Below are 23,787 nucleotides of genomic sequence, written 5' to 3'. Positions count from 1 at the left end.
GAAAGTTTTAGCGCTTCAGGAATATTGTGGTCAAAGTTTCTGTGTAAAGTTGTTGTAACTTGACTTGCCTTCCTTAGATCACTGACTGAGACCTTCATTAATCATTTAAAGTGCTCATTTTAAAATATATCATGTTCTACTAATCCTAAACTAAATCAGTAGACAGTCTTCCTGGACTGACTCAGAGAGAAGCAGGAAATTAGAGCTGATTTTAGCTGGTTTTTCACATGAAGAAAAGGGCTGTCAGGGACCGGTGATGTGAGAGGTTAGGGGCCTTGGAGGGCTCAGCTTCACTGTTTATCAGAGCTTCGCCTGCTCTGTTCTGCTCTGGGCCACAATTAGCAGCATATAAACAAACACACACACACACACACACACACACACACACACACACACACACACACACGGCAGAGCAGGCTCTCTCTGTGTGACAGGAATTGCAATCAGAGCTCTCTTCCACTGAATGACTTAAATCTCTAGCACTGTTAAGATTCATGCCTTTGATCTGTGAAATAATTCTCCTATCTTCAATGCACATTGTGTTCCCTTCCTGCTCGGCAACTCGCTAGATAGCTCATGGTGCTCTATTTTTACATATTAATTCACGCAAATGTCTGAAAAATGAGTTTATTGTCTTTCATTGGGTGTTTAGTGTCTGTAACAGCTAGTTTGCTCATTAGCTGTAAGCCTCAAGCTTTTGGCTATCCATCCATTTGAGCAGAGATTTTCCTTGTGCTGTCTCTCGGTCGGGGTTGCTCATGCTGTAGCTGGCAAAGACAGATCATTCCAGTAGATCTATGTTGTTATTTTCCAGAGTCACCCTCTCCGGCTCACTAATTAAAAAGATAAGTTGGCTTTACAGATAACCTGGCATAGATTACCCCCGCTGGCATTTTACATGACAGATGACTAGTAAAAAATAGCTTCTCAGTGGTCTGGCCACCAGAGCAAGAGCAGGCTGGGGTCAGAGGAAGTGCAGACTCTCCGGCTGTGAGCCTTTATGGGCAGTAATTCATAATCACTTCCCCTACATGCCACTGATATTTGTAAGTGAGATAGCGTTGATGCCCGTAATGCTGATTTTTCATCGACTTGAAATATTATTTCAAATGCATTCACAGATTCACGCACACTGTCACCATCTGTCTGTTTCTAATTAGCCTTAAATGGGCACATCAAAGTCAAACCAATCACTGAGAGTAGTTAGCTTGTAAAAGGATGGTTTAATATCTCTAGAAGCAGCTGAGAAAATAGTCAAATGATGACTCAACTACAGGAAGCAGGACTTTAGGAGAATGAACTGTAGTAAAAATGGGATGTTTTCTGCTGTTTTGATTTTCATGTTATTGTATTTATTTATTTTTTTAGGAGCCATATCTATAGGTATTTTTGATTGTGAGCTACAGTGCTGTGCAAAAATCTCAAACTGGAATTGTTGTTATTAAAGTGGTCTTAAGGAATATTTCTTTCTGAAGGCCTTTGCTGAAGATGTTTTTTGGACATTGGCTGCTTTTTCACGGCTGACCGTTTTCAGAGGAATGTTGTTTGCTTGTCTTTTTTTTTATTTGTGTGTTAAGCATCGTTCAAGCATAAAAAAAATGCACCTTACTCACCTTACTCAAAGCATGAACTAGTGTTGGACAGTTTAGCAAAAACCCATTTGCTAAACCCATCAAACAAGTTGATTCACACCAAAGCCAAAAACTTGTCATATCACTGCATGGTCTGCAAGTAGAGGACAAAAGAAGAATTGGCAGGCCTTTAAAAAACTAACAAACTACAGCCAATGAACAGAAACTAAAAGTCATGTCTTTAAGAAAAACAAAAGAAATCTGACAAGACCTGAAAGATCGAGCTTTGAGCTCTTCAGTTGATCCAGTCCTGATTACCGTTCACTGAAGCCTTGTTAGAAATGGTCTCAGTGGAAACATGGCTGTCAAGAAGGGAAACAGGGAGAAAAAGCTGAGGTCTGCCAAGTTACACAAAAACTGGACTGAAAATCAGTGGCAACAGGTCTGATGAAGTGATGAATCCAAATTTAAAGCTTTTACTCTGAATCATTGCAAGTATGTCTGGAGGAGCTCAGGAGAGAGGTACAACAGTGAGTGCTTACAGCCATCTGTAAAACATGGTGGAGGCTCTGTCATAGTTTAAGGGCTGGAATTCAACCAGCGGTGCTGGGGATCCTGTCAAAAGTAATGGAGTTATTAATGCAGAAAAGTACCGTCAGATTTTGGTCAATAGTGCAAAACCATCTGGAAAGCATCATCATTTTTTACCATGACAGAAACACACTGCTGATGTAGTAAAAACATACCTGGATACAAAACACACAGTGGAGCTCCATCAGAGTCCAGACATTATTGAAGCAGTGTGGCATCATTTCTACAAAGAAAATTACATAAAGAAATAGGGCTGGCAGCACTGTGCAAACATATCAGCCTATCAGCAACATTTTTGAATGTCAGTGAGTGATGCTTATCTGTTATTGGCTAAATGTTCAAATACGATATAAGAAAGAGTTCAAAGAATTCAAAACAGTTCAGTTTTATTCCAAGACAAAGACTTCTTTGTACAAATTTTTGCCTTGTATTAAATTTCTGCATCAAAATATAAATAAGTGATGGGCGGCTCAAGACTTTTGCACAGTACTGTAAAAGAAGAGTGACAGTTTGACATACATTGTATTGACAGCCAAAGACTGCTGCATGGTTTATGGTTGTTTTTATCATGTTGTCTTTTTGTTGGATATCAGTTGTATTTTCTAAATCTTCAGTCGCGTACTTGAAGTAATGGAGATTTCTTTTGCTGTAGATGAAGCCAATTTTCCCTCACTCTAGTTAAGTGTCACTCAAGAAGCTTTAACATAACAACCGTGAATGCAAAAAGCAATTTGACTATGTGGATGAAGGCTTGATTTATGAAAACAAAGCATAATCTCACTCCAACTATAAACTCCAGGCATAATAGGACTGCCAGCTGCAGTGGTCAAGTCAATATACAAGTATATACCAAAGGAGCCTTTGATAATTATAGAAACATCTTCCCACACGCTAGATTAATGATAGTTATGGTTTCCTTCACGTCATATAATAATAAATTTTACCAGTTCTCTGTACAGCCTAAGGCCGGCACGCAGAGCAGAGGGGAATTTATTTCAAATCGATCCACAAGATTCAAGGTGAAACAATGTGGGAAAATTAATTTATAGCGCAAGATCCTTGGCGTGTTGCTAAAGGAAAGGTTGTAGCATGCTAGAAGGCAACTCAACAACATCAAGGGCAGGTTGGTATAAGCAGAAAGAGGACTGGGAGGTATTACCTGATGAAATATGTATGGGGTGACGTGATATTGTGACTAGCTTCATCGGTTGTTAATTGGTTATGCCTCATAGGGTTCCCAGTTACAGACAGGGCTTCTCTTGTGCTGTTAATCTACTTCCTTATTCCCAGTCCTTTCTCTTTCATCTCCTTTTTTTTAACACTAAATCTTACTATTCCATGTCCTCTATTTTGCCCTCCTCCTCTCTTCTTTTTCTCACCCTGTCCCTAACCCTCCGCCTCTGTCCTTCTCCCTTACTCACTGCAGTATGGCATCCATAATGAAAGCCTGTGTTACGTAAGAAGCAACAGAGCCATATGGGCTCAGTCAGGAGGTGAGGAGATGCTGTTGAGCAGTGTCATTCTGAATAGACGCCACAGTCACCTGAAAGACAGGGTGGCACATCAAGAGATGTACGTGTGCATATTGTAAGTGCCATTAAGACTATAGAAAGAAAATGATGGATAACATGAAGGAGAGCAGCTGGAAGGGAGGAAAAAGGCCGCAGTCCAGGAGACTACTGAGAGAGCACACATATGTATACTAATGGACCTCATACCTTCATTCAGGCATGTGACTCATTGCATGCAAATGCCAAGGACTCTGTGTCCTCAAAGGGTCTTGGCAGTGCACACGCTGGATTGGATGATTTCCTCAATGGAGACGTCACACACACATACTCCAGCTTACAGCCATAGAATATTTACGTTGCTGCCTGCATGTGGGAAAATGATCTCAGGAGGATTTGACTAATGTATTATTTACACAGTCATTCATAGTTTATTGTGATTTCACACTAGTTGTGTTTCTCTGAGGCATTTATCTGATAGACTTGAAACTTGGAATAAATGTTTTGACCACTGGTTATGAACAGAGTAATGACGCGCCAATATTGTCACCACAAATAAAGTCACATTATCATTCATTTGGAGTCATGTAAGTGCTCTTGGTCATTTGTTTGTGTTCCCTGCGGAAGCTCACTGTATTTTTTTCTGAGAAGGTAGCTTTTTAACTGGGAAAATAGCTGCCTACCTGACAGAAAAGTTCACTGCAAGAGCAGTGGGACTGAATTAAAACAATGAAGCTGAAAGCCTGAAAGCAAATAGCAGCAAAAAACAGTCAGTTATGAACTAGCCAATGAACGAAGTGGAGCATTTATTAGTTGACTAGTCGGGAGTGGTGGCAAAATAATCTGTCTCCTAATCAGAAACTAAAAAGTTTAAAGTGTTTGTTGGGTTCATCTTCTCCCACGACTATTAAATCAGATAATAGAGCTTTTAAAATATATAGCATGAGCTCCACTTTTATCTATTATAAATCAGTTTTGGTTTCACTTTATGCTAAACCCAGTGGTAATAAAGATAAATGTGTTTTTCTTATACTTTCTGTCCACATTTTAATGCAGAAATCAAAATGGAAATTACCTCAGTGCGTTTTATTTTTGGGTTGCTAAGAGTAAATCAGATTGGGAGGAAACCGGCTGCAGCAGTCCAGACTTTTTGTGCCCCTTGAAGGCATTTTTTAGGAATCTGTAGAAAGTCCAACTCCATTATAGCATCAGCCTCTCTGATCTAGTGATCTCGGTTAGACCTCCAGCTAAATATTGCACATCCACTCTCTCATCTTGCTCCCTTTCACCTGCAGGTAAATGTTTAGCGTGCAAGTCTGGGCTGGGAGATTACTCTAAGCTAGATCCTTGTGCATTTATTTTGGCTTTTCAGTTGACTTCTGTCGTGCTTGTCACTCTGTCAAAGGCAGAGCAAATGTAATCTGGTTGAGGGCATGACCGTGTTGCCAACTGTTGAGGCTACTGCCGCCAGACTGGCTCCAAGATTATGTCCGAAAGCATTTTATGTAATTCTTAAAGGGATATGTGTCTTAAGTGGATATTCTGGGCTTGCAAAAACAAACCCAGAAACTAGTTTAGTGTTTGTATGTGAGCATATGATGTGATCCTTAATCTTTTGTAGCAGGGTAACGTGTCACTGTGGGCAGGGGAGGTTTTATTGAACGGTGCAGCTACATCAGTGCTGTTTCATGCAGTTTGTAGACAGTCAGCAGTGTTAGATTGTTATTTCCCTGCCTGGAAACATTTTATTAGCTTTATGCATTATCTCAATGACTTTTTGTCTTGAAGTAAAAGGTTTACAGTGATCGTATAAGGAGGTCAGTATTGATTCTGTCTTTGTAAAGAATGCTGGATTGATTTATGATTTACCATTTACGCAAGTGCTGATTTTGCTTGAGCGTACTTGTACTACTGGTGCTGCGGTTGGTAACATGTTGCATCATTTGAACTTGTAACATGTGAGTGCTGTAGCATGTAGCAGAGAGACAGAAAAGCAGGCAGCTCATTTGTGGAGAGAAGACTAGACGAAGTCTGGATGAGTCAGAGGCTGCTGATATCTCTCACCCGGGGTTATTTTTACACCTCACACAAAGACGAGGATCACAGCTTGGCAGTAGTGTTCGAAAAAGATTAGAATAAAAACTTTTAGCAACTGTCTCCCCACTCGTGTTAGAATCTGTGCTTGATTTCCTCCAGTTTGAAAGCAAATTATCGCTTGTGAAATCTGACATTTTCTTTTTTTCCCTCCTTTGTCCCTTCTGCTAGATCAAACCAGTTGCATTTGCCGTCCGCACAAATGTCAGCTACAGCCCGAGTCACGACGATGATGTCCCTGTGCCAGGCATGGCCGTCTCCTTTGAGGCTAAAGACTTCCTCCATGTCAAAGAGGTGAGCTAGAGGTGTTGTTCAGTACGCTAGTTTGTCGATGCCATATGGAAAGAAAGATGACGGCAGCAATAAAAAGGAGGATGTTTGAGATGACTTTCTTGAATTTTGTGTATGTGTAGAAGTACAACAATGACTGGTGGATAGGACGCCTGGTGAAAGAAGGCTGTGAAATCGGTTTCATCCCCAGTCCAGTGAAGCTTGAAAACACTCGTATCCTCCAGGAGCAGAGAGCCAAGCAGGGCAAGTTCCACTCCAGGTAAACAGACTCGTGCACACCAAAGTCCTTTGCTTTAGCTTTGAGATAATTTATTATGAATGTGCACATCATTAGATATTCAATTTTGTTGGCCTAATGTTAAAAAATTTATTTATCATTTCAGTAAATTGGGAGCAAACTCATCATCTAGTTTAGGTGAAGTTGTTCCTAACTCACGGAAATCTACTCCTCCTTCATCTGGTAAGCAGCTTCAGGGGTGAAAGTCCAATTTTGTATTTAATAGATTTGTTAGTATTTTGAATCAACATTTAGTCACTGAAATCCAGCTGTAGGTAAGATGTACGTGTTCCTAACCTCAGTAAAACAGACATTATTTTTGCCATAACTGTACTTTTACATGTTTCATGTACTTTTTGTGTAGTACCTACATTCTGTGCTACTTTCAATGTAAATCCTACCCGCTACCTGTGACCTCCTGTCTTCACCTCCATGTGACGATGCTCTTGTCTGTCTGTGTGGGTAGCCATTGACATAGACGCCACAGGCTTAGACCCCGAGGACAATGAGCTTCCAGTCAACCTGCGCTCCCCTAAAGCCAGTCCAAACACTGTCATGTCACCCCTAGCAAAAGAGAAACGAATGCCCTTCTTTAAGAAGGTAAACTCTACCTGAGCTACCTGACCCTCGCTTCTTCTCTATCCGTCCGCACGGCTCTGACTAAAATGCCTATGGCTGCTCAGCTACACGCAGCGCCCCTCCTGTTTGTCTACACCATCGTCCTTGTCCCTCGGCGTTCACACCACACTTAGCATGCATGCCTTTTCCTAACCTCTCTCTTTTTCCTCTTTCGTCTTGCCACAGCTAAACAGAAGCAGAAGTCGGTAAGTCTTTGTGTGCACCGCACCAGCACAGCAGGGTGTGGGGATAACCTTCATGGTCTGAGCTGTGAAAAACTCTCAATGCATTTCCTAAGCATAGACTCACCAATGTACTCACACTACTCACCGCTCCTGCCAGCCTGTGTGTTGTAATTGTTTTGTGTGTAAATTTGGGATCTCAGTGTGAACAGCTTGTTTCTTGGTGAGAGCTACAATTGATGAGAAAAGTAATGCCATGGTCCTATCTTTTATCAATATGAAGCTAGAGTATAAAGGCAAAGAGAATAAAAACAGAAAACATGAAAAGCCAAGAAATGATGATTGACAAATTAAAGGAAAGCTTGAATCCTAACCTCTAGAGTCAGGAGATATGGATGTTCTGTCAACATCATAAAAGTCTTCGTCTTCAGGACATGAGGGGTCACTGAATCATTTTATAAGCAAAAAGTGGTCCAAATCATATACTACAGCACCATTTGACCTTAGAACTGACGAAGCTTCTCGGATGAGAGGTGAAACGTCTTCAAGTAACTTAAAGAAGTCCAGACGCTTTTCTTTGCAAGCTCCTTTGAAAATGTGCTGAAGCCTCCTCAGGGTGGCTCTGCTGACACATTTGATAAATGACAAAGATTAAAACTAAAGAAACTCCTGTTACATTTCATTTATGTAAGTAAAACATATAATATAGTTTGATCTTGGTTTTATTTTTAATTCATTGAAGTGTTATTTCAACTTAGTTTTGGTTTAGCTTTAGTTCACTATAACATAATCAGGTCCAATCCTCCAGCAGACTAACAGAAACATGGAGACTGCCAAAGCACACTGAAACCTGTTTCTTTATTTGTAACATATCTGTAGGTCAACATAAAAACCTCATAAAGCAGCAGCTTGTTGTTTCATGCACTTTATATGGATTAAGCAAAGAATAATGAATTTATAAGCATTTGTGGTGCTGATGGGCAGCTTTAGAAGAGTTGTATCATTCTTCCCATGAAACTCTCAGCAAGAACTCAGTGGGGCATGTCTTCGCCCATTCTTATGCTTCACTACTCATATTTTTCATTAGTGACAGCTGAAATAAATAAATGCTGTTTGCTGTGGGACTTAAGGATATAGTAGAGCTTGTTTCCCATGATTACAGTGACCATGTAATCTAGAAGTTAAATATGCTACTGAAAGGATTTAAGCTGAGCTACATTGTTCATTGATGGCATGTTAGTCAGCAGTAGTGCGCATCAGTTCCCACAGCGTCTCTGGGGAAGCTCACTGACGACAGCGAATGCTAGATAGAAAATGTTTAGAGCTGAAGGGATGAGTAAGACGGAGCAACAGACTGCAACAAGAAAGTCTAAATAAATCGTCTGAAACACTTATCGTAAAGATAACACAGATCGAAAGAACCGCCCGGACATGAGGACAAATAAGGGATGACTAAGAAAATAATGTCAGCAGTCCTTTTAAGTAGCCAGAGAAAGCAGAAGTAAACCTTCTCTCTGTTTCTCGGCTCAAACACGCTGTTCTTCCAGACAGCGGGACACAGAGGTATGAGGGTCATTGGCTCGCTGTCACAGACCATAATGCATTTCCTCTCTGAAACCACATGCTAATATTTGCAAGGATTAAGAAGACAGTCTTAAAAACATTATACACAAATTTCCACTAAAACAGCGAGTTCACTAAAAACACAAATGCAAAAATGTATCAGAAGTTTCAGTAGTATATAAATGTATTAGAAAAATAATTCGAATAGGGTTGCAAATAAAAAAATTTCATCTCTATGAATCAACTATTTTTTTCTTTATTAATATATGCATGTTCACCGTAAATTGTAAAAATACAAAAGTATTTGTGTGATTATATCAGTCTATGATCTCTCATAAACATACCACATGACATTCTGCACCGGAGAGCCTCACAGTCAAACACCCAGTGTTCAGCCTTAAATTAACTGTATTGGTAATAATCAAAATCATTTTTATGTTTCTGTAATGATTAATTAACAGAATGCACCAGTTCAATCAAAACCATATTTTCAATGCATGTTATTCATGAATGTTCAAACTTACTGTTTTACAAAAAAGCCCCCATTGTAAAACACAATATGAGTGTTGTTGTTAGTGTTATTATGTAGCTATTTATTTGCATTCCCAAAAAGAAAATGTAGTTTTAGTGGTTAAATGTTATGCTTGATTGATTCTTATTTTCTTCGAGGATTACAGTGTGCTGGATCAAATTTGGGTATAAAAACATGAATTCAGTTCATTTGCGTCATCAATAACAATATAATTTTTTACATTTCTAAAATATTATATAATAATAGGTGGTCTAATAAATATGCTAAGTGCTGCATGTGCATACTTGCAAGTATTTTTTAAGTGTAATTAAAGGCATCTTTATGGAAGCCCGTTTCCGCCACTAAAAAAAAAAAAAAGGATCCATAACTCAAAATTTCGAGTTATTTTCTCGAAATTTCGAGTTATTTTCTCGAAATTTCGAGTTATTATCTCGAAATTTCGACATATTAACTCAAAATTTTGAGAAAAGCAACTCGAAATTTCGAGTTCGCGCTGCCAATCAGTAATCTACGTGAATGACGTCATTTCCATGTTACCCGGAAGCTGAAGCCCTCAGCTACAAATGCTACAGCTAAGCTACCGGTATTACATCCAGTCGTGAATGCACAGATTGCTGAGTGTTTTCAGCCTGGCTTCACAAATGATGAAATCCCTGTGTTATTAGCTGAATCACATGGTGTTACTATCAGCAAACATACTTTAATTTGTTGGGATCCGTTTTTGAGTGCGCGGTCCTGCGCCATATGCTTCCGTGTAACAAGAAAGCGACCTCATTCACGTATATTTTTGATTGGCAGAGCTAACTCGAAATTTTGAGAAAAGTAACTCGAAATTTCGAGTTATATTTCTCGAAATTTCGAGAAAATAACTCGAAATTTCGAGTTATGGATACTAGCTTCTTTTTTTTTTTTAGTGGCGGAAACGGGCTTCCATACATCTTAGAAGGCATCACATAAAAGAAAAATAACTGTTTATATTATGTGCAAAAGTCACATCATGGACTGTGTTGACCTCATAATAAGGTCAGTCGAAGTGTTGATTAAAAACAGGCTGTTCCACAAACTGAGGTCCGTTTTTGTCCGTACAGCAGTGAGCGAGTTTTTCTAACTGTGTCCTAATTTTGTGTTTTCAGTCAAAGCTTCTGTTGATCTACTCGGGCTTCTTTCTCACTCCCTGACTAACCTTTCCTATCATTTAGCTTCCCTTTTATTCAGCGGAATTAGAACCATGACACGAGAGACTCGATCTGACATACATAAATATTTTTCGTTTATGGTAACCTCCTTTGAAGTGTCATCATTAAAGTTTCTGCAGCAAACTGCCAAATCGGTTATAAATCAAAGCTTGTTTGTTTTTTTTCGAACCAGCTCGGACGTCCCGTTTCATGGTTCATAATGTTTCAGTGCTTTTAAAATGTCTACTTCGTTGTTTTTCCACCCCCTTAAGTGATTTGTGATGGTGAGCGTTTACTTTGTCTCCATAAATGTGTAACTGTTTTTCTTCTTCTCTCCTTCTGAAGACGGAGCACATTCCTCCGTACGACGTTGTGCCTTCCATGCGGCCTGTGGTTCTGGTTGGACCGTCACTGAAGGGCTACGAGGTGCATCAAAGCTTCAACTTTCCAAACACAACACTGAATTTTCTTTAGTATTTTCTTTAGTAGTTTAGAAAACCTGACTCATTGACTCTTGTTCTCTCTCCTGAATCTCGTTTGCAGGTGACAGACATGATGCAAAAAGCGCTGTTTGACTTTTTGAAACACAGATTTGAGGGAAGGTAAGCTTCCTGTGACCTTTTTAAAAACACAAGCTCCCATCCCGCTTCCTTCCTCACTCTTCTAAGTCTATAGGCTGGTATTTATCTCTCCCTCGAGGTTAGCTGAGGGAGTGTGTAACAAGTTTGTTTGGCCTGGAGATGTGTGCCGCTGCTTTAAATAGGCCCTCTCCATGTCCTTAATAGGCCATAATGGGCCCTAGAGCCGAGCAGGATTCTCCTTACTCAATGCTGAGTCCATCCTCCCACCCGGAGCAGAGAGGTTTTTTAGTTTAGAAGTTGCACAACACGAAGATCCACTCAGATCATCAGCAGCTGCGGAGAATACCGTTTGATCTGCTGATTTGTTTTAAACAAATTTACACCTGTAAGTAATTCCCTGCTGCTGCTCTCTGACATTTGTCTTTGATTTGGTGTTAGTTTTTCTTAGTTGGTTTGGCACAGTTTTCACCTGGCAATCGAGATTCCTACGCCGTGTGCGAGTCTCAAATGCACAGCGCATTTTTATATGCGCTCTCTTGTTGCTTTGGTACAGAATCCTCAGTTATGGGCTGCAAAAGACATGTTTTTTCATAAGCATACACATGTTATAAATCCTCAAAATGTATAAAATAAATGTTTAAATTATTAAACTTTAATTTATCTTGTGTAAAGTTCGTGTTACTAAAGTTAGTAACATGCCCAAACTCAAATATAAACACATACTGTTCATAGCGCTGTTTCCGGAGTTTTACATGTTTGATTTCTATTCAGTGCAGTTTCGTTTAGTTCCCACAGTGGATGTGCTCTTTTCACTTCAGTTTTTGTGTTTTTCGCTAGCTTTAGTGTTCGTTTTTGTTATTGACATGGGTGGTTTTGCCGGAGTTTCAGAGCAAGACGTGACACAGTACAGCAAAGCAAACAACTACAGACAACCACAGTCACACAGACATCTCAGTCCCAGTAAACATATGCACCAAAGCCTCGTCAGCCTGACAGCGTTTGACACGTTTGACCGAGCCGACAAAGACTTAAACTGAAAACATTTCTCGTATTTTTTTTTATTTAGTTTTGTAGGGACAAATATTATTTTAGTTCGTTTTATTTCAGTTAATGTTTTTCCAGCAAATACAGATCAGACATTAACAACATCCACATGGTTTTTATGTGGGATACTTTTCCTTTATTTATATAACACAGCAGATAGACAGAGGAAAGAGAGGGGAGGAATGGCATGCAGCAGAGCTCCCCGGGTGTTCAACCACTGACTGAGCTGTTAAGGCTCTTTAGCTCATGTTCGTTGTATCTACAAAATCTGGAAAAGTTAGTGAAACCATGCACAGCACTCCCCAAAACACCTCCAAATGTCTGCAGGGAAGGGTGAGCAGTTGTGATATAGTATCAGTATTGACAAACTGTTTGCATTTGATGAACACGATCAATGAAAAACAATACAATACGACTTCATTGTCCGCTTAGGGAAATTCGTCAGGGACTGAAGTGCTGTCACAGAAGCTGCCTTTGCAACAAGTCAATAAGCATTAAAAGAAAAGAGAAATAAATAAATAGATGAAGAACATTAGTGTAAAGTATATTTTCTTGGCATTTGTGCTCGTGTTAAGATGTAATCATTAATGGTGTCCCAGTTGGTTGAGCTGTAATGGTAACAAGCCACATTCTTCTTTTAGTAGAACAGGGGTGGTGGATTTTTTTGTTTGACTAACTAGGTCATGGTTTCTCAAAGGAATTGCTGCTGAGTTCTTCAGATGTATTTTTGGAAGCGTTGAGCATCGCAAAGCAAGTGCTGTTCAGCTGCAGTATATTTAATAGAGAAGCAAACATTTCTACAACCAGTATCTCTAATTCTGGGAAACCAAACATCAACAAAAACAAGCAGCACTGCACAGCAGAGGTTAAACATGTAGATTTTAATTTAGAGTGAACTGTCCCTTTACCCTGGAGTTCCTGTGTGTAGGACACCACCTTTATGACACGAGAGCCTTTACTTAAAGCAACAATGAAGGGAAGTCTCATTTTAGTCACATATACGCCGATCTGGTATCACATTTTGAACACTGACGGGTGAGGTGAATAACACTGATTATTATCATCATGGCACCTGTTAGTGGGTTGGTGGGATACATTAGGGGAACATTAGGAGACTAAGTCAGAGCAACTCCAAAACTGCAGCTATTGTGGGCTGTTCCCGGTCTGCAGTGGTCACTATCTAGTGATCCTCTTTCCGATCCAACAGACAAGCTATGGTAGCTCAAATTTCTGAAGAAGTTAATGTTGGTTGTGGTAGGAAGGTGTCAGAATACACAATGCATTGCAGTTTTTTAGCTGTTTAGCAAAGCAGGGACCAACACACTATTAGCCAGGTGGCCATAATGTCATGCCTGATCGCTGTAGCCTAAATGTTTATAGTGAGCATGATGCAGGGCTTTCAATGACGTGATGATTGCTCTTAATGCTTTGAGAACTGCAGCAGTGTTTCAGGAAATGTGCTCAAGCAGTGGATAAAAACTGCTGCCCTCAGCAACATCTCGTTTTAAGCCCAGATCTACTGATTACTTCTCCCATTTCTCGTGACAGAATATCAATCACTCGAGTCACGGCGGACATCTCTCTTGCCAAACGCTCGGTCCTGAACAATCCCAGCAAGCACGCCATCATCGAACGCTCCAACACACGCTCAAATTTGGGTAAGTTTCTTAGAAAACTCTACACCTGGGAACATCTGGTGTTTTGATTCATAATGTTTTCAAGGAGACCAGCTTACGTAGCAAAAAGGAAGGAAACGATTAAAGAAACTCTTGACAATGGTAACGATAACTCTAGACGGCCCTGAATGGCCTTGGCTGGCCTCTTTTGTTTGGGATGAAAGATGGAGCGCAAACATGCAGTAATAAGTTCAAGAGCTGCTCTGATTTGACTGAGGTTGATTGGGGTTTAGATGTGATTAGAATGAAACAGATTCCGGAGTCAAACAGAGGTGACAAGGCTAATCTCTGCTATGTATCACCAGAAGCATCAGTCAGCAGCCACAGCAGAGGAAGAAGGCAGGAAAAAGCATAAAATAGAAGCACATCGTGTGTTAAAAGTGCAGTTTTTTAATGATTACAGAGAGCCGCCACACTATAACTTTGACTTTGTTCTTCTTCAGATAACGAAGTCTTTGTCAAACCTACTTTTTCATTTAATATACTAAACATAAAGCTTTTAAAGTTAAGGACCACTCAGGGTGTGTTTTGTCATTCTTTTGTTCTTATTTTGTCTCTCAAAGCTTTTGTTTTCCTGCCAAAAGAGCAAAGAGTTATGCATTTGCTTTCTATGTAATTTAAGGCTTTTTAAGAGAATTTTACCATCAAAAGTGACATTGGCTTGAAGCTGTGCTCCTTTAAGATGGATGAAATGATTTCAGGAAAAGTTGGAAACACGTGAAACTGGTGACCCTCTGTGGCATTTTTAAGTTGGAAAATGAGATTTTGAATGAGCTGTTAGGCTGGAATGTTTTCATGTTATCTTCAGACTGTCGGGACTGGAAGTCATGGAGCTTGGCCGTGATTTCTCTCCGGACTGGGCCTTCCTGAGTTATTTGTAGGATTGTTTTTGCAGTCACGTCGTCATCTGCTGGAGTGGGAGTTGTGTGATGTAAGAGTCGGTATCTGTTAGAGGTAACATAATGTGGCTCCTCACTCACTCAGAGCTATTAGTCTCCAAGCCGTGTCCCTGAAGTCATGATGTCTTTTGAATATTTAAGTCTCTGTGAGGCAGAAAGAGCTATGCCCTAAATCACTGATGCAGGCTCAGATTTTTAAAAGGCGTACTATATGACTAATGGACTCTGAGCAGTCATAAAAATTCATCTTTAATAATAACTAATAATCATTTTTTAGCCACGCTTTCAGTGTGGCTCTAGGGATCCACATTAAAATGGGATGTCTCAACAACTAATGGATGGATTGTTGCAAAAATTTGCGCAGATATTCAAAATAAATTGAAATCACGCTTGGGATCCTTTTTAATCTAGTGCCATCGTCAGGTATAAATCTGTCAAATATATATTTGTACAGTGGTGGATGGTCACATTAAACATGCCCCTAGTTTCCAGTAATGAGGCCAGCAAAAGTAAGGCAAGTAATCCCTATGAGCCAAAAGACAATGTTTTTTACACTCATGGATCTGTATGACATCACTTGTGTTTACGAGAGGCAGCCAATTACAAGAGTCAGCTTAAAGAGAGAGGGGGTGGAGCTAAAACAACTTCTTTCAGACAGTAGATGAACTTAAGGCATGCATCATTGTTCGGTTTAAGATAAATAAGGAGTATTTTTAACTTTAAATCATACACAGCTACTCTAGGATAGTCCATAATAAAATATGGAGTTAGGAGTATCTTTAATATTGTGAATATTTTGCAATAAATTAAGCATAAATATTAATGGGGCCTATTATGTTCATTTTCTGTCATCCTAGCAGAGAGCTGATCTGCGATAACGAACTCAGCTGTTAAAAGACGAGATCATTTTTGTTTTTATTCTTTTTGTTTTATCAGTAATCATGAAATATATTTGCACAGGCACATCAAAACAACTTGTGAGGTGTTTTTAGATGACACTACAAGATTTGTGATGTCTTTGAAAGTCAGCAACAGAGGATATATTGGTGTTAATCGGGGTTTCGGAAGTGAACTTAATCATTAAGGGGATCTGGTAAGAATGCATGAAAGAAATCAGCTATTAAGTTATGATCTGGTGCATGAAAGTTTATTTATCCAACTTTAAATTAATTGCAGTTGTGAGTATGAATGGGGAAACAACACCAGTGGACTGCTCAGTGTGGAAAATAAACAAAGACAAGATTAGACTTAAGCCTCTTGGTCATAAACTTCCATAAACATAAATATAGTTATTGGTTATGCTAACAAAGAAATTGCTAAGTTGAACTTGAGTAGCAGGATTGTCGCCCAATGAGAAGGTGAAAAATAGAGTGCAGATTTTGAGTAAGGAGTGAAAATAGGGGGATTTCAATCAAGTGGCAAAGAAAGAAAAGAGGAAGTGTGCCACTGATAAACAAAGTGCAAAACAAACCAGTGTTACACAAGCTACTATCATGATAAATCCCCCTGACGACTGATAAGAAATAATTTCCTGCTCTGAAAAGAATAAACCCAGACCTCTGTGTCTCCCTTCAGCTGAAGTCCAGAGTGAGATTGAGCGAATTTTCGAATTGGCGCGGACGTTACAGCTGGTGGTTCTGGACGCCGATACCATCAACCACCCGTCACAGCTGGGAAAGACTTCCCTCGCCCCCATCATTGTCTACGTCAAGATCACCTCACCCAAGGTAAGAGAAATGATGTCTGTAGGAACAGAGAGGAACAGATGCACTTGCCAGTGTACATGTGCTATGATGGAAAATAAGGACAGTGAGAAAACGGCTCAGCAGATGTTCCCTGTACTCTCATAAACGTGTTAGTCAGCTCCGCTGGTTTATGTGTGTCTGTCTTCACGTCGTCCTGTCTTGTCACCGCTTGTATTGTCTCTCTGCAACTGCTCTCTGGCTTTAAATCCAGCATGTCAGATGTGACTGCTACTTTGAGAGTGAGAAAATGCGTGAGAAGACTGATTCATCACTTCGACCTTCAACAAGTGTACAAAAGGCTCATGAGTCAGTGATCAATAAAAAGCACATCTCAGAAAATGAGAGAAAGCAATAGCTGATGAACAGACACGAGATGCCAGCTTTAAATCACAGTGGCAGCAGATTAAATCACACTCGAAGTGGGGAAAATAAATTGCTCTTTATCACCTGGCCTCTTAATTACACCCAACTGCTGCTTCTTATACACTAAGTGTAACTTTTAATATGTTGTATTTGTATAAATCACAGTTAAATGAGTAGAATTACTCAACTTCATTAGCAACTGCACAAATGAATGTAAAGACATCGTACGAGCTAAATATTCTGTATCAAAAGTAAAAATAGCCAAAATTGCTGCATTAAATTATTTCAGGCAACACGGCTGTTTAATTTTCATGCCTCCCAAAATGGTCTTGGATGTGGCAGTATTTATTTTGGGAAGGTTATATTTATTTATGACATACACAAAGTCTATTTAATGACAGAAGTTTGACATTAGCCATCAAATATCACCACGTGGCACGAACCTGGTAGTTTGTGGAAAATATTGAATGTTTATTCTACAGTAGTAGCACATTGCAGCCTGCCGCACACATAAAACAAAAGTATATTTCAATACAAAAAGTAGTTTTCATATCATATTTATATATACTCTATATGCACAGTTGTACAGAGATGCAGGGGGTCCCACTGTTGCCTCTCAGCAAGAAGGTCATGTGTCCGAAGGTGGCCCGTCGAGTGGAGCTTCTTCCCACAGTCCAGATACATGCATGTTATGTTAACTAGTGATTTTAAATTGACCATAGGCATGGTTGTGACTGGTGACCTGTCTCTGGTATGCCCCGCCTTTCACCCTGTGACAGCTGGGTATGATAAATGGATAGTTGGATGGATATCCAGTATAACCACAAATAAATACAGTGTGCTGGTGTTAAAATGAGCAGGGTTATTGTTTATTATCTTTTTCACAAACTAGTTAGCAACTTACTGATAGGAGGGAAAAGAGTTATGCTTTTTCTGCATTGTTTTCTGTAAACAAACAAAAATCCCACATGCTGACTGGACAACATACCCGATGATACTCTATATTTCAAGAACAGATTATAATCACCAAGAGAAATATATTGGTCAGGCTCTAGATATCATATATAAGTGCCAATGGCAGATTTAATTAACCAGTTGAGCCTTAGGATTTGAGGTTTTCAACCCACATTTATGGGGTCTCATCTAAAAATGGGTTTTAAAAATTCATTACTATCTATCTGTAGTGCTGTAAAATGAATCCTTCTAAGATTACATTAATTGTCCACCTCCAAAAGAAGCTCCTGTTTAAAGCTGAGAAACTTGTGTGCTGCACGCACAAAGCTTTAATTTAAGTTTGTCAAAAACAGCCGTGACCTTCTTGCCTTTCGTCCTCATTTGCCTTCAGGTGTTACAGCGGCTCATCAAGTCCAGAGGCAAGTCGCAGGCCAAACACCTCAATGTCCAGATGGTGGCCGCCGACAAGCTGGCTCAGTGCCCTCCTGTAAGTCTCCACAGCGGACCGAAATTACTGCCAATTTTAATCCAGTGTGTGAAATAACTTGGAGTTTTGTTCTTTTTGGCTCTGGGTTTTAATTTGTGCATATCTGAAGTCAGGTTTTGTTTATTCCTTTATAATTTCTGCCAGTTCTATTTCCGTCCCTCTCTAATCTGCTTACTTATTATTTTAGAAAATGAGGCAAACCCTCCAGTATTGTGAAAGCGGAGGTTTAATTTCATTTAAATAGCAGTCAGTATCTTTAGGGATTTACAGTTTAAGATTTTCTGCAAAATGAATACTTAATGTTATCTAGTGTCTAATCCTGTGAGTTGTTTCTAACTTGCCCCGATGGTTTTTTTTATCGTTTTTTGTTTCCTTAAAGATCACTTTAAGTCTTTTAATGTGAAGTTCCACATCAGCGCTGGCTGGTTTTGTTGACCCTGTCATGTCTCCGTTCCATTTCCTTCAACTCTGACTGCGCCCGTTTCGCCTTTCGCAGGAAATGTTTGACATCATTCTTGATGAGAACCAGCTGGAGGACGCATGTGAGCATATGGCCGATTACCTGGAGGCCTACTGGAAAAGCACTCACCCCACCAGCTGCAGCCCCCCTGACCCAGTGCTAGCAAAGCTACCCACAGCCAGCCTGCCCTCCAGCACGGCCCCGGTCTCTGGCGTGCAGGTACAAGTGCTGAGCATACTCTGGGCCAAGGGAGGCCATGGAAAAGGAGGGGATCCAGAAGTGTGGGAGGCAGGATTAGAAAGGAAGAGATGAAAGAAATCAGAGCGTTGAAGAATTACAAAATGTTGTAGTTTGCATCTACAATGTCTGCTAAAAGTCTTTACTTTTCTCATATTATGTTATTCTTTAACATATGCACTACAGGTAATGTGTAAATTAAGAATAATCTACTTTATCTAGGATAGGTACAAGGGTATGAAATACTAAGGAAGAAACTGAATTTAAAATGCTCTACAAGAACCTTCTGATGCATAAAGAGGAACTAGATCAGAGAAAACATCAAATATAAAAGGACGAACAGGAGCTGACAGCAAGAAAAGAGTTAGCAGAGACAAAACACGCTTCAAGAGATGGGAACAAAATTCATATTAACAGGTCAAAACAATGCTGTTATCACGTTCATTTGATTAATCGTGGCTGATGCTGATGATACAGGAGACCCCTGAAGTTTAACTACCACAAAACATGTAAAACTCAATAGAATAAAAACAGTTTAGAGACAGTTTGGACGTAGACAGAGAGCTGGACTTTAGTATTTAACATGAAATCATTTATTTTACTTTTAATAGTTCCTTTTCTAATGTAGTTCCTTTTCAGCTCAGCTCTAAACCATTGTTTTTGTTTAATATATTTTATAACAACCCTCACCGTTATGGGCAGTTTCAGTCATCTGTAAATGCTGCATAATCCCCTTATCTGCCCTTTCTCTATCCACTGCCATCACAATGTAAGACTGAGAGCGAAGAAAACGCTGATATTGATGAGGAGCAGGAGTGAGCTTGTATTTGCTAGTGTGGTAAGTGCGGCGAGGTCGAGTGATGAAAGCTGAAGCCGAGGAGCACGCCTTGCTTTTTTTGAGTTCTTACTCCTGGGTCAGAGTCGGCCGTGAATGGATTTGACGAGAAAGCGTGTGTGTTCAAGTGTGACATCTTCTTCTTTGTAGTTCTGTGTGAATTTTGGTGAAACAACTGGGGTGGTGTGATTTTTAGTTTGCGTGTGCTTGCTGTGATGTTTTCTGGTTTTGTATGTGTCATCGTACTGACTGATGTGTGTCGCTAATCTCAGGGAAACAGTACAGAGCAGAAGGGAGATAAAGTGGAGGGGAAAGGCTCCAGAGAGGATTACCAGCACCACCATCACCGTCACCACCATCATCACCACCACCAGAGCCTGGACCAGGGCGATGCTGATGCAGAGGGGGAGGAGGAGGGCAACGAGGAGGAGAGGCCTCTTAGGACAGAGTCATCCAGGAGATCCCAACACGTCCACCACCGGTCATCTTCTACCAGGACTGAACACCACAACCACCATCACCACCACCACCATCACAGCAGTAAAGCCAAGGGCCTCTCCCGGCAAGAGACTTTGGACTCTGAGACCCCCGAGAGCAGGGAGAGCCGAGAAAGTCGAGAGAGCAAGGACTCGGCTTGTACTGAGCCACGCACTCAGCGTCTTCAGCAGGAAGAGGAGGACGATGAGGATCAAGGGGAGGGGCATCCCCAGCAGCAACAGCATTACGAGCCACTGCCCCACCGGGACCACAACCACCATCACCACCACCACCATCACCGCAGCGGGGCGGACGAGGCCGGTCACAGCACGGGACACCAGCGCTCCAAAGAGCGCGAACAGGACCACAATGAGCGGAACAAGCAGCGCTCTCACCACCACCACCGGCCAGCACGCGACCACCACCATCACTACTACGACCGGGACAGAGAGAGGGACAGAGAAGGGGAGGTAGCTCCAAAAAAGAGGGGTGAGGCAGGGGAATGGGCCAGAGACTCATACATCCACCAGTGACAGACCAGAACCCCTCCCAAGGCCCTCCTGGACTCTGTTCTGTCCTCCCATCGTGCTGCTATACCCTGAAAAACCACAGCATCCTATTTATGTACACTTCTTTGTAAATGCTGTTGCATCTTTTTCAATGGCAGGATTTTGATTACATAGATACAAATATAAATATATGAATATATGTATGTGTGTATCTATGCATAGACGTTGTTTATGTGTGGATATGCATGAATATTCTCAAATATGCATATTTTAAACCTGTGTTTGATAAAGCATGACACAAAAGCAGAATTTTTTCTGTACTGAGCTGTGCTTTCTGTGATTAGCATTATAATTTTTATTGTTTCTAATATTATTATTATTATTATTAAGTTGTATTGCTTGCTACCACTTGAATAATTTGTTCCTTCAGACTACTGCGAGGGTTGACCAGCCATCATACTTTGATGTTGTAGTTGCAGAATAGTTTGACACTTTGGGAAATAACACTTGCCTACATAGTTGCCAGTTTATTATGTACACCTAATGAGTGTAGGGCAGCACGGTGGCACAGTGGTTAGAACTGTTGCCGCACAGCAAGAAGGTCCTGAGCTCAATTCCACCATCAGGCCAGGGTCTTTCTGTGTGGAGTTTGCATGTTCTCCCCGTGTTTGCGTGGATTTCCTCCAGGTACTCCAGCTTCCTCCCACAGTCCAAAGACATGCAGTTTGTGGGGATAGGTTAACTGATTAATCCAAATTACCCATTAGTGTTAATGTGCGCGCGAATGGTTGTCTGTCTCTCTGTGTTAGCCATAACACTTCCCATAATTACATTGAAAACTATAGAAACTACTCATTTTCTAAGTAGTCTGCTTGTACACCTCTGGACTGCTTTCAGAGCTGCTCCTGTTTTTAGTTTTAGGTCACTTGAGACCTTGCACATTTGTGCTGATTTAACCACAAACCTCAAAAGAGCTTCTGTTTTAAACAGATCAGCTTTAAGGTTTATCATGATTGTAACTCATCGTGATAATTAGCTTTCAGGCTACAACCAAGCAACCAAACAGAGTCCAACCCCAGTGACAGTGCTTTAGGTCAGGACCATGCTCGTTTTTGTCTTCATATTTTCAAGATTCACATAGTTGTCAGTTTATCCACCAGGACTAGACTGTTTTACGAATGTTCTGAGGCACGCATTTGTGGGGAGAGGACCTGAATGGTGGCCTGTACCATCTATAAATGTCCTACTACAAATAGTCTGAAATACACTTAAAATAGCAGCAGTTCTTGAAGTGATCAAGGGGTCCACAAGGAGACAACTTTGATTGGTAGACTGGACAAAACGGCAGACACAAATCCCTTTTGGGGTTGTGTCAAGAAGAAAATCCAGTGTAAAAACTCTACCAAACCTACCCACTGTGAGTAAGGGATCAGCCAAGCGTAGCATCTCTAAGAAGCTTAACAGCTTTCAGTACTTTAGTAAGTATAAATCACAGATTTGAGAATAATCATAAAGTTGAATCAATGACTGTTTGATTTAAAAAATAACTGAATACTATACTCTTCATAAATGCAGCACTGTTATATCAGACTGCATTGATTTTTAGCAGGTGAAAAACTTGATACCACTCTCATATCTGTAGGAATGTAGAGCCAACAGCAGGTTAGCTTAGCACAAATAAACAGGAGGAAAGAGCTCATGTGAACAGTTTCTCTGAAGGTAAAAACCACCTACCAGCACCTCTAAAAGCTCAACAATTACCATTTTGTGTTGGTGAAATCTGTACAAACCCTACAAATAACAGGTTGTGGCATTACTGGGGGAGGGGGATTCGTATATGAGAGTGGTATCGCTCTAACTCTAACAGCGTATTTCCCAAAGTGTCAAACTGCTCGTTTTATGTTCATCACTTACTGCTTAGTTTCTTTTTTTGATTCCACGGGTTTTAGATGTTACGTTTTAACATATTCATGCCTTCTTGCAGGCGCACCTTAGTCTTGCCTTACAAGACAGACAAAGAGTTCTCCAGTAACTTCCTCTCAACACATGCAGTACTGTTCTTTGTATGGGTCCAGAAACATTTTATAACATTGGAACAGGCTTTTTCACATTGGTTTCAAGTGAAAGGGATTTGATATAACATTCCCACCAAATCGTAGGTCCTGATGATTCATCTTGGATTAATCCTGACCCCTTTTCTAACGAATTCCATTTAAGTCCTACTTTGATTTCTTAGTACAAACAATGCTAATTTTAGGATTTGTTGTTCAGTGTGGGTATTTCTGAAATTCCAAAGAAACAAAAATAATTCCAAGTGTTTACCAGATAAATATTGCCTTTAAGTTTTTGCCCTCTTTTCACTCTTCTGATTAAAATACAGGATCTGGTTAATGGATTTGGGGATATTTTACCTGCTCTATATGCCTGAGTCAACAACATCATCAAAACCTGAATAGACTTTAGTTGATCTTTGAGTCCGTGCACTCTGGCCCTCTGTTTACACACCATCTCCTCACCTTTTTTTTAAATGTTTTTTTTGCCTGATAATTGTAATTATAAAAACTCGTCCATTTCTATGCTACATTGGTAGCACTACAGATTTTATAACAGTGTACATGTGTACATATTGCATAAATACGAAGAATAAAGTTGGAAACAAACGACTGACGCAGTGGGAGACCGTTTTGATGTTTGTGTCAGCAGAAGACCCAGACAGAGGAGGGAAACGGTGCGTCTATAAATAGTCATCTGAAACTCCACTAAAAAATTGAGGTAGACTCACCGGCCTGCCTCCTGAGTTGTCATGACAACCCCGACATGAATGACAATGCTGAGGGGATGATTCTAATATAGGAAGCTGCCTCGACACACACTCACAGCTGCCTTCATAACAGACAAACTCGGAGATGAGGCATATTTGATCTTGAATTTTAATGTGAAATCGGGGAAAAACAAATCTTCAGTGGTGCAGCGAGTCCGCACTCACATGCAGCTTAGATGCAGGGAGGTGAAGTGCAGCGCAGACAGATGTGTGCGTGGACTGATAAGAGTCTGATGTTATTCCCAGGAAAGGGGATTGAGCTGAGGTCATAGTGAAGGTCCTCAAAATACTGCGTGT

At 40.4% G+C, this 23,787-nt stretch overlaps 1 protein-coding gene across 11 annotated transcripts in view; it reads left to right on the top strand.

Moving 5' to 3' along the window:
- cacnb2a (calcium channel, voltage-dependent, beta 2a) overlaps positions 1-23,336 on the top strand; it is a 72,345-nt gene extending 49,009 nt beyond the window's left edge. For 8 of the 11 annotated variants that reach the window (XM_004546854.3, XM_076888199.1, XM_004546857.4 and 5 more), the window contains 11 exons: positions 5,936-6,058; positions 6,178-6,314; positions 6,439-6,515; positions 6,799-6,932; positions 10,748-10,828; positions 10,946-11,004; positions 13,576-13,685; positions 16,178-16,329; positions 18,056-18,151; positions 18,648-18,830; positions 19,956-23,336. In XM_004546854.3, the coding sequence (XP_004546911.1) occupies positions 5,936-6,058; positions 6,178-6,314; positions 6,439-6,515; positions 6,799-6,932; positions 10,748-10,828; positions 10,946-11,004; positions 13,576-13,685; positions 16,178-16,329; positions 18,056-18,151; positions 18,648-18,830; positions 19,956-20,693 (1,890 nt within the window). In that variant the 3' untranslated portion in view covers positions 20,694-23,336. Of the gene's footprint in view, positions 1-5,935; positions 6,059-6,177; positions 6,315-6,438; positions 6,516-6,798; positions 6,933-7,136; positions 7,157-10,747; positions 10,829-10,945; positions 11,005-13,575; positions 13,686-16,177; positions 16,330-18,055; positions 18,152-18,647 lie in introns of all 11 variants that reach the window. The other 3 variants (XM_004546856.3, XM_004546859.3, XM_012917978.5) reach the window with 2 other exon arrangements.
- Positions 23,337-23,787: the final 451 nt, after the last annotated feature.

Source organism: Maylandia zebra, linkage group LG9, assembly GCF_041146795.1.
Source record: "Maylandia zebra isolate NMK-2024a linkage group LG9, Mzebra_GT3a, whole genome shotgun sequence".
In the NCBI taxonomy this organism is placed as follows: domain Eukaryota; kingdom Metazoa; phylum Chordata; class Actinopteri; order Cichliformes; family Cichlidae; genus Maylandia; species Maylandia zebra.
This window is presented reverse-complemented; position numbering and strand designations above follow the sequence as displayed.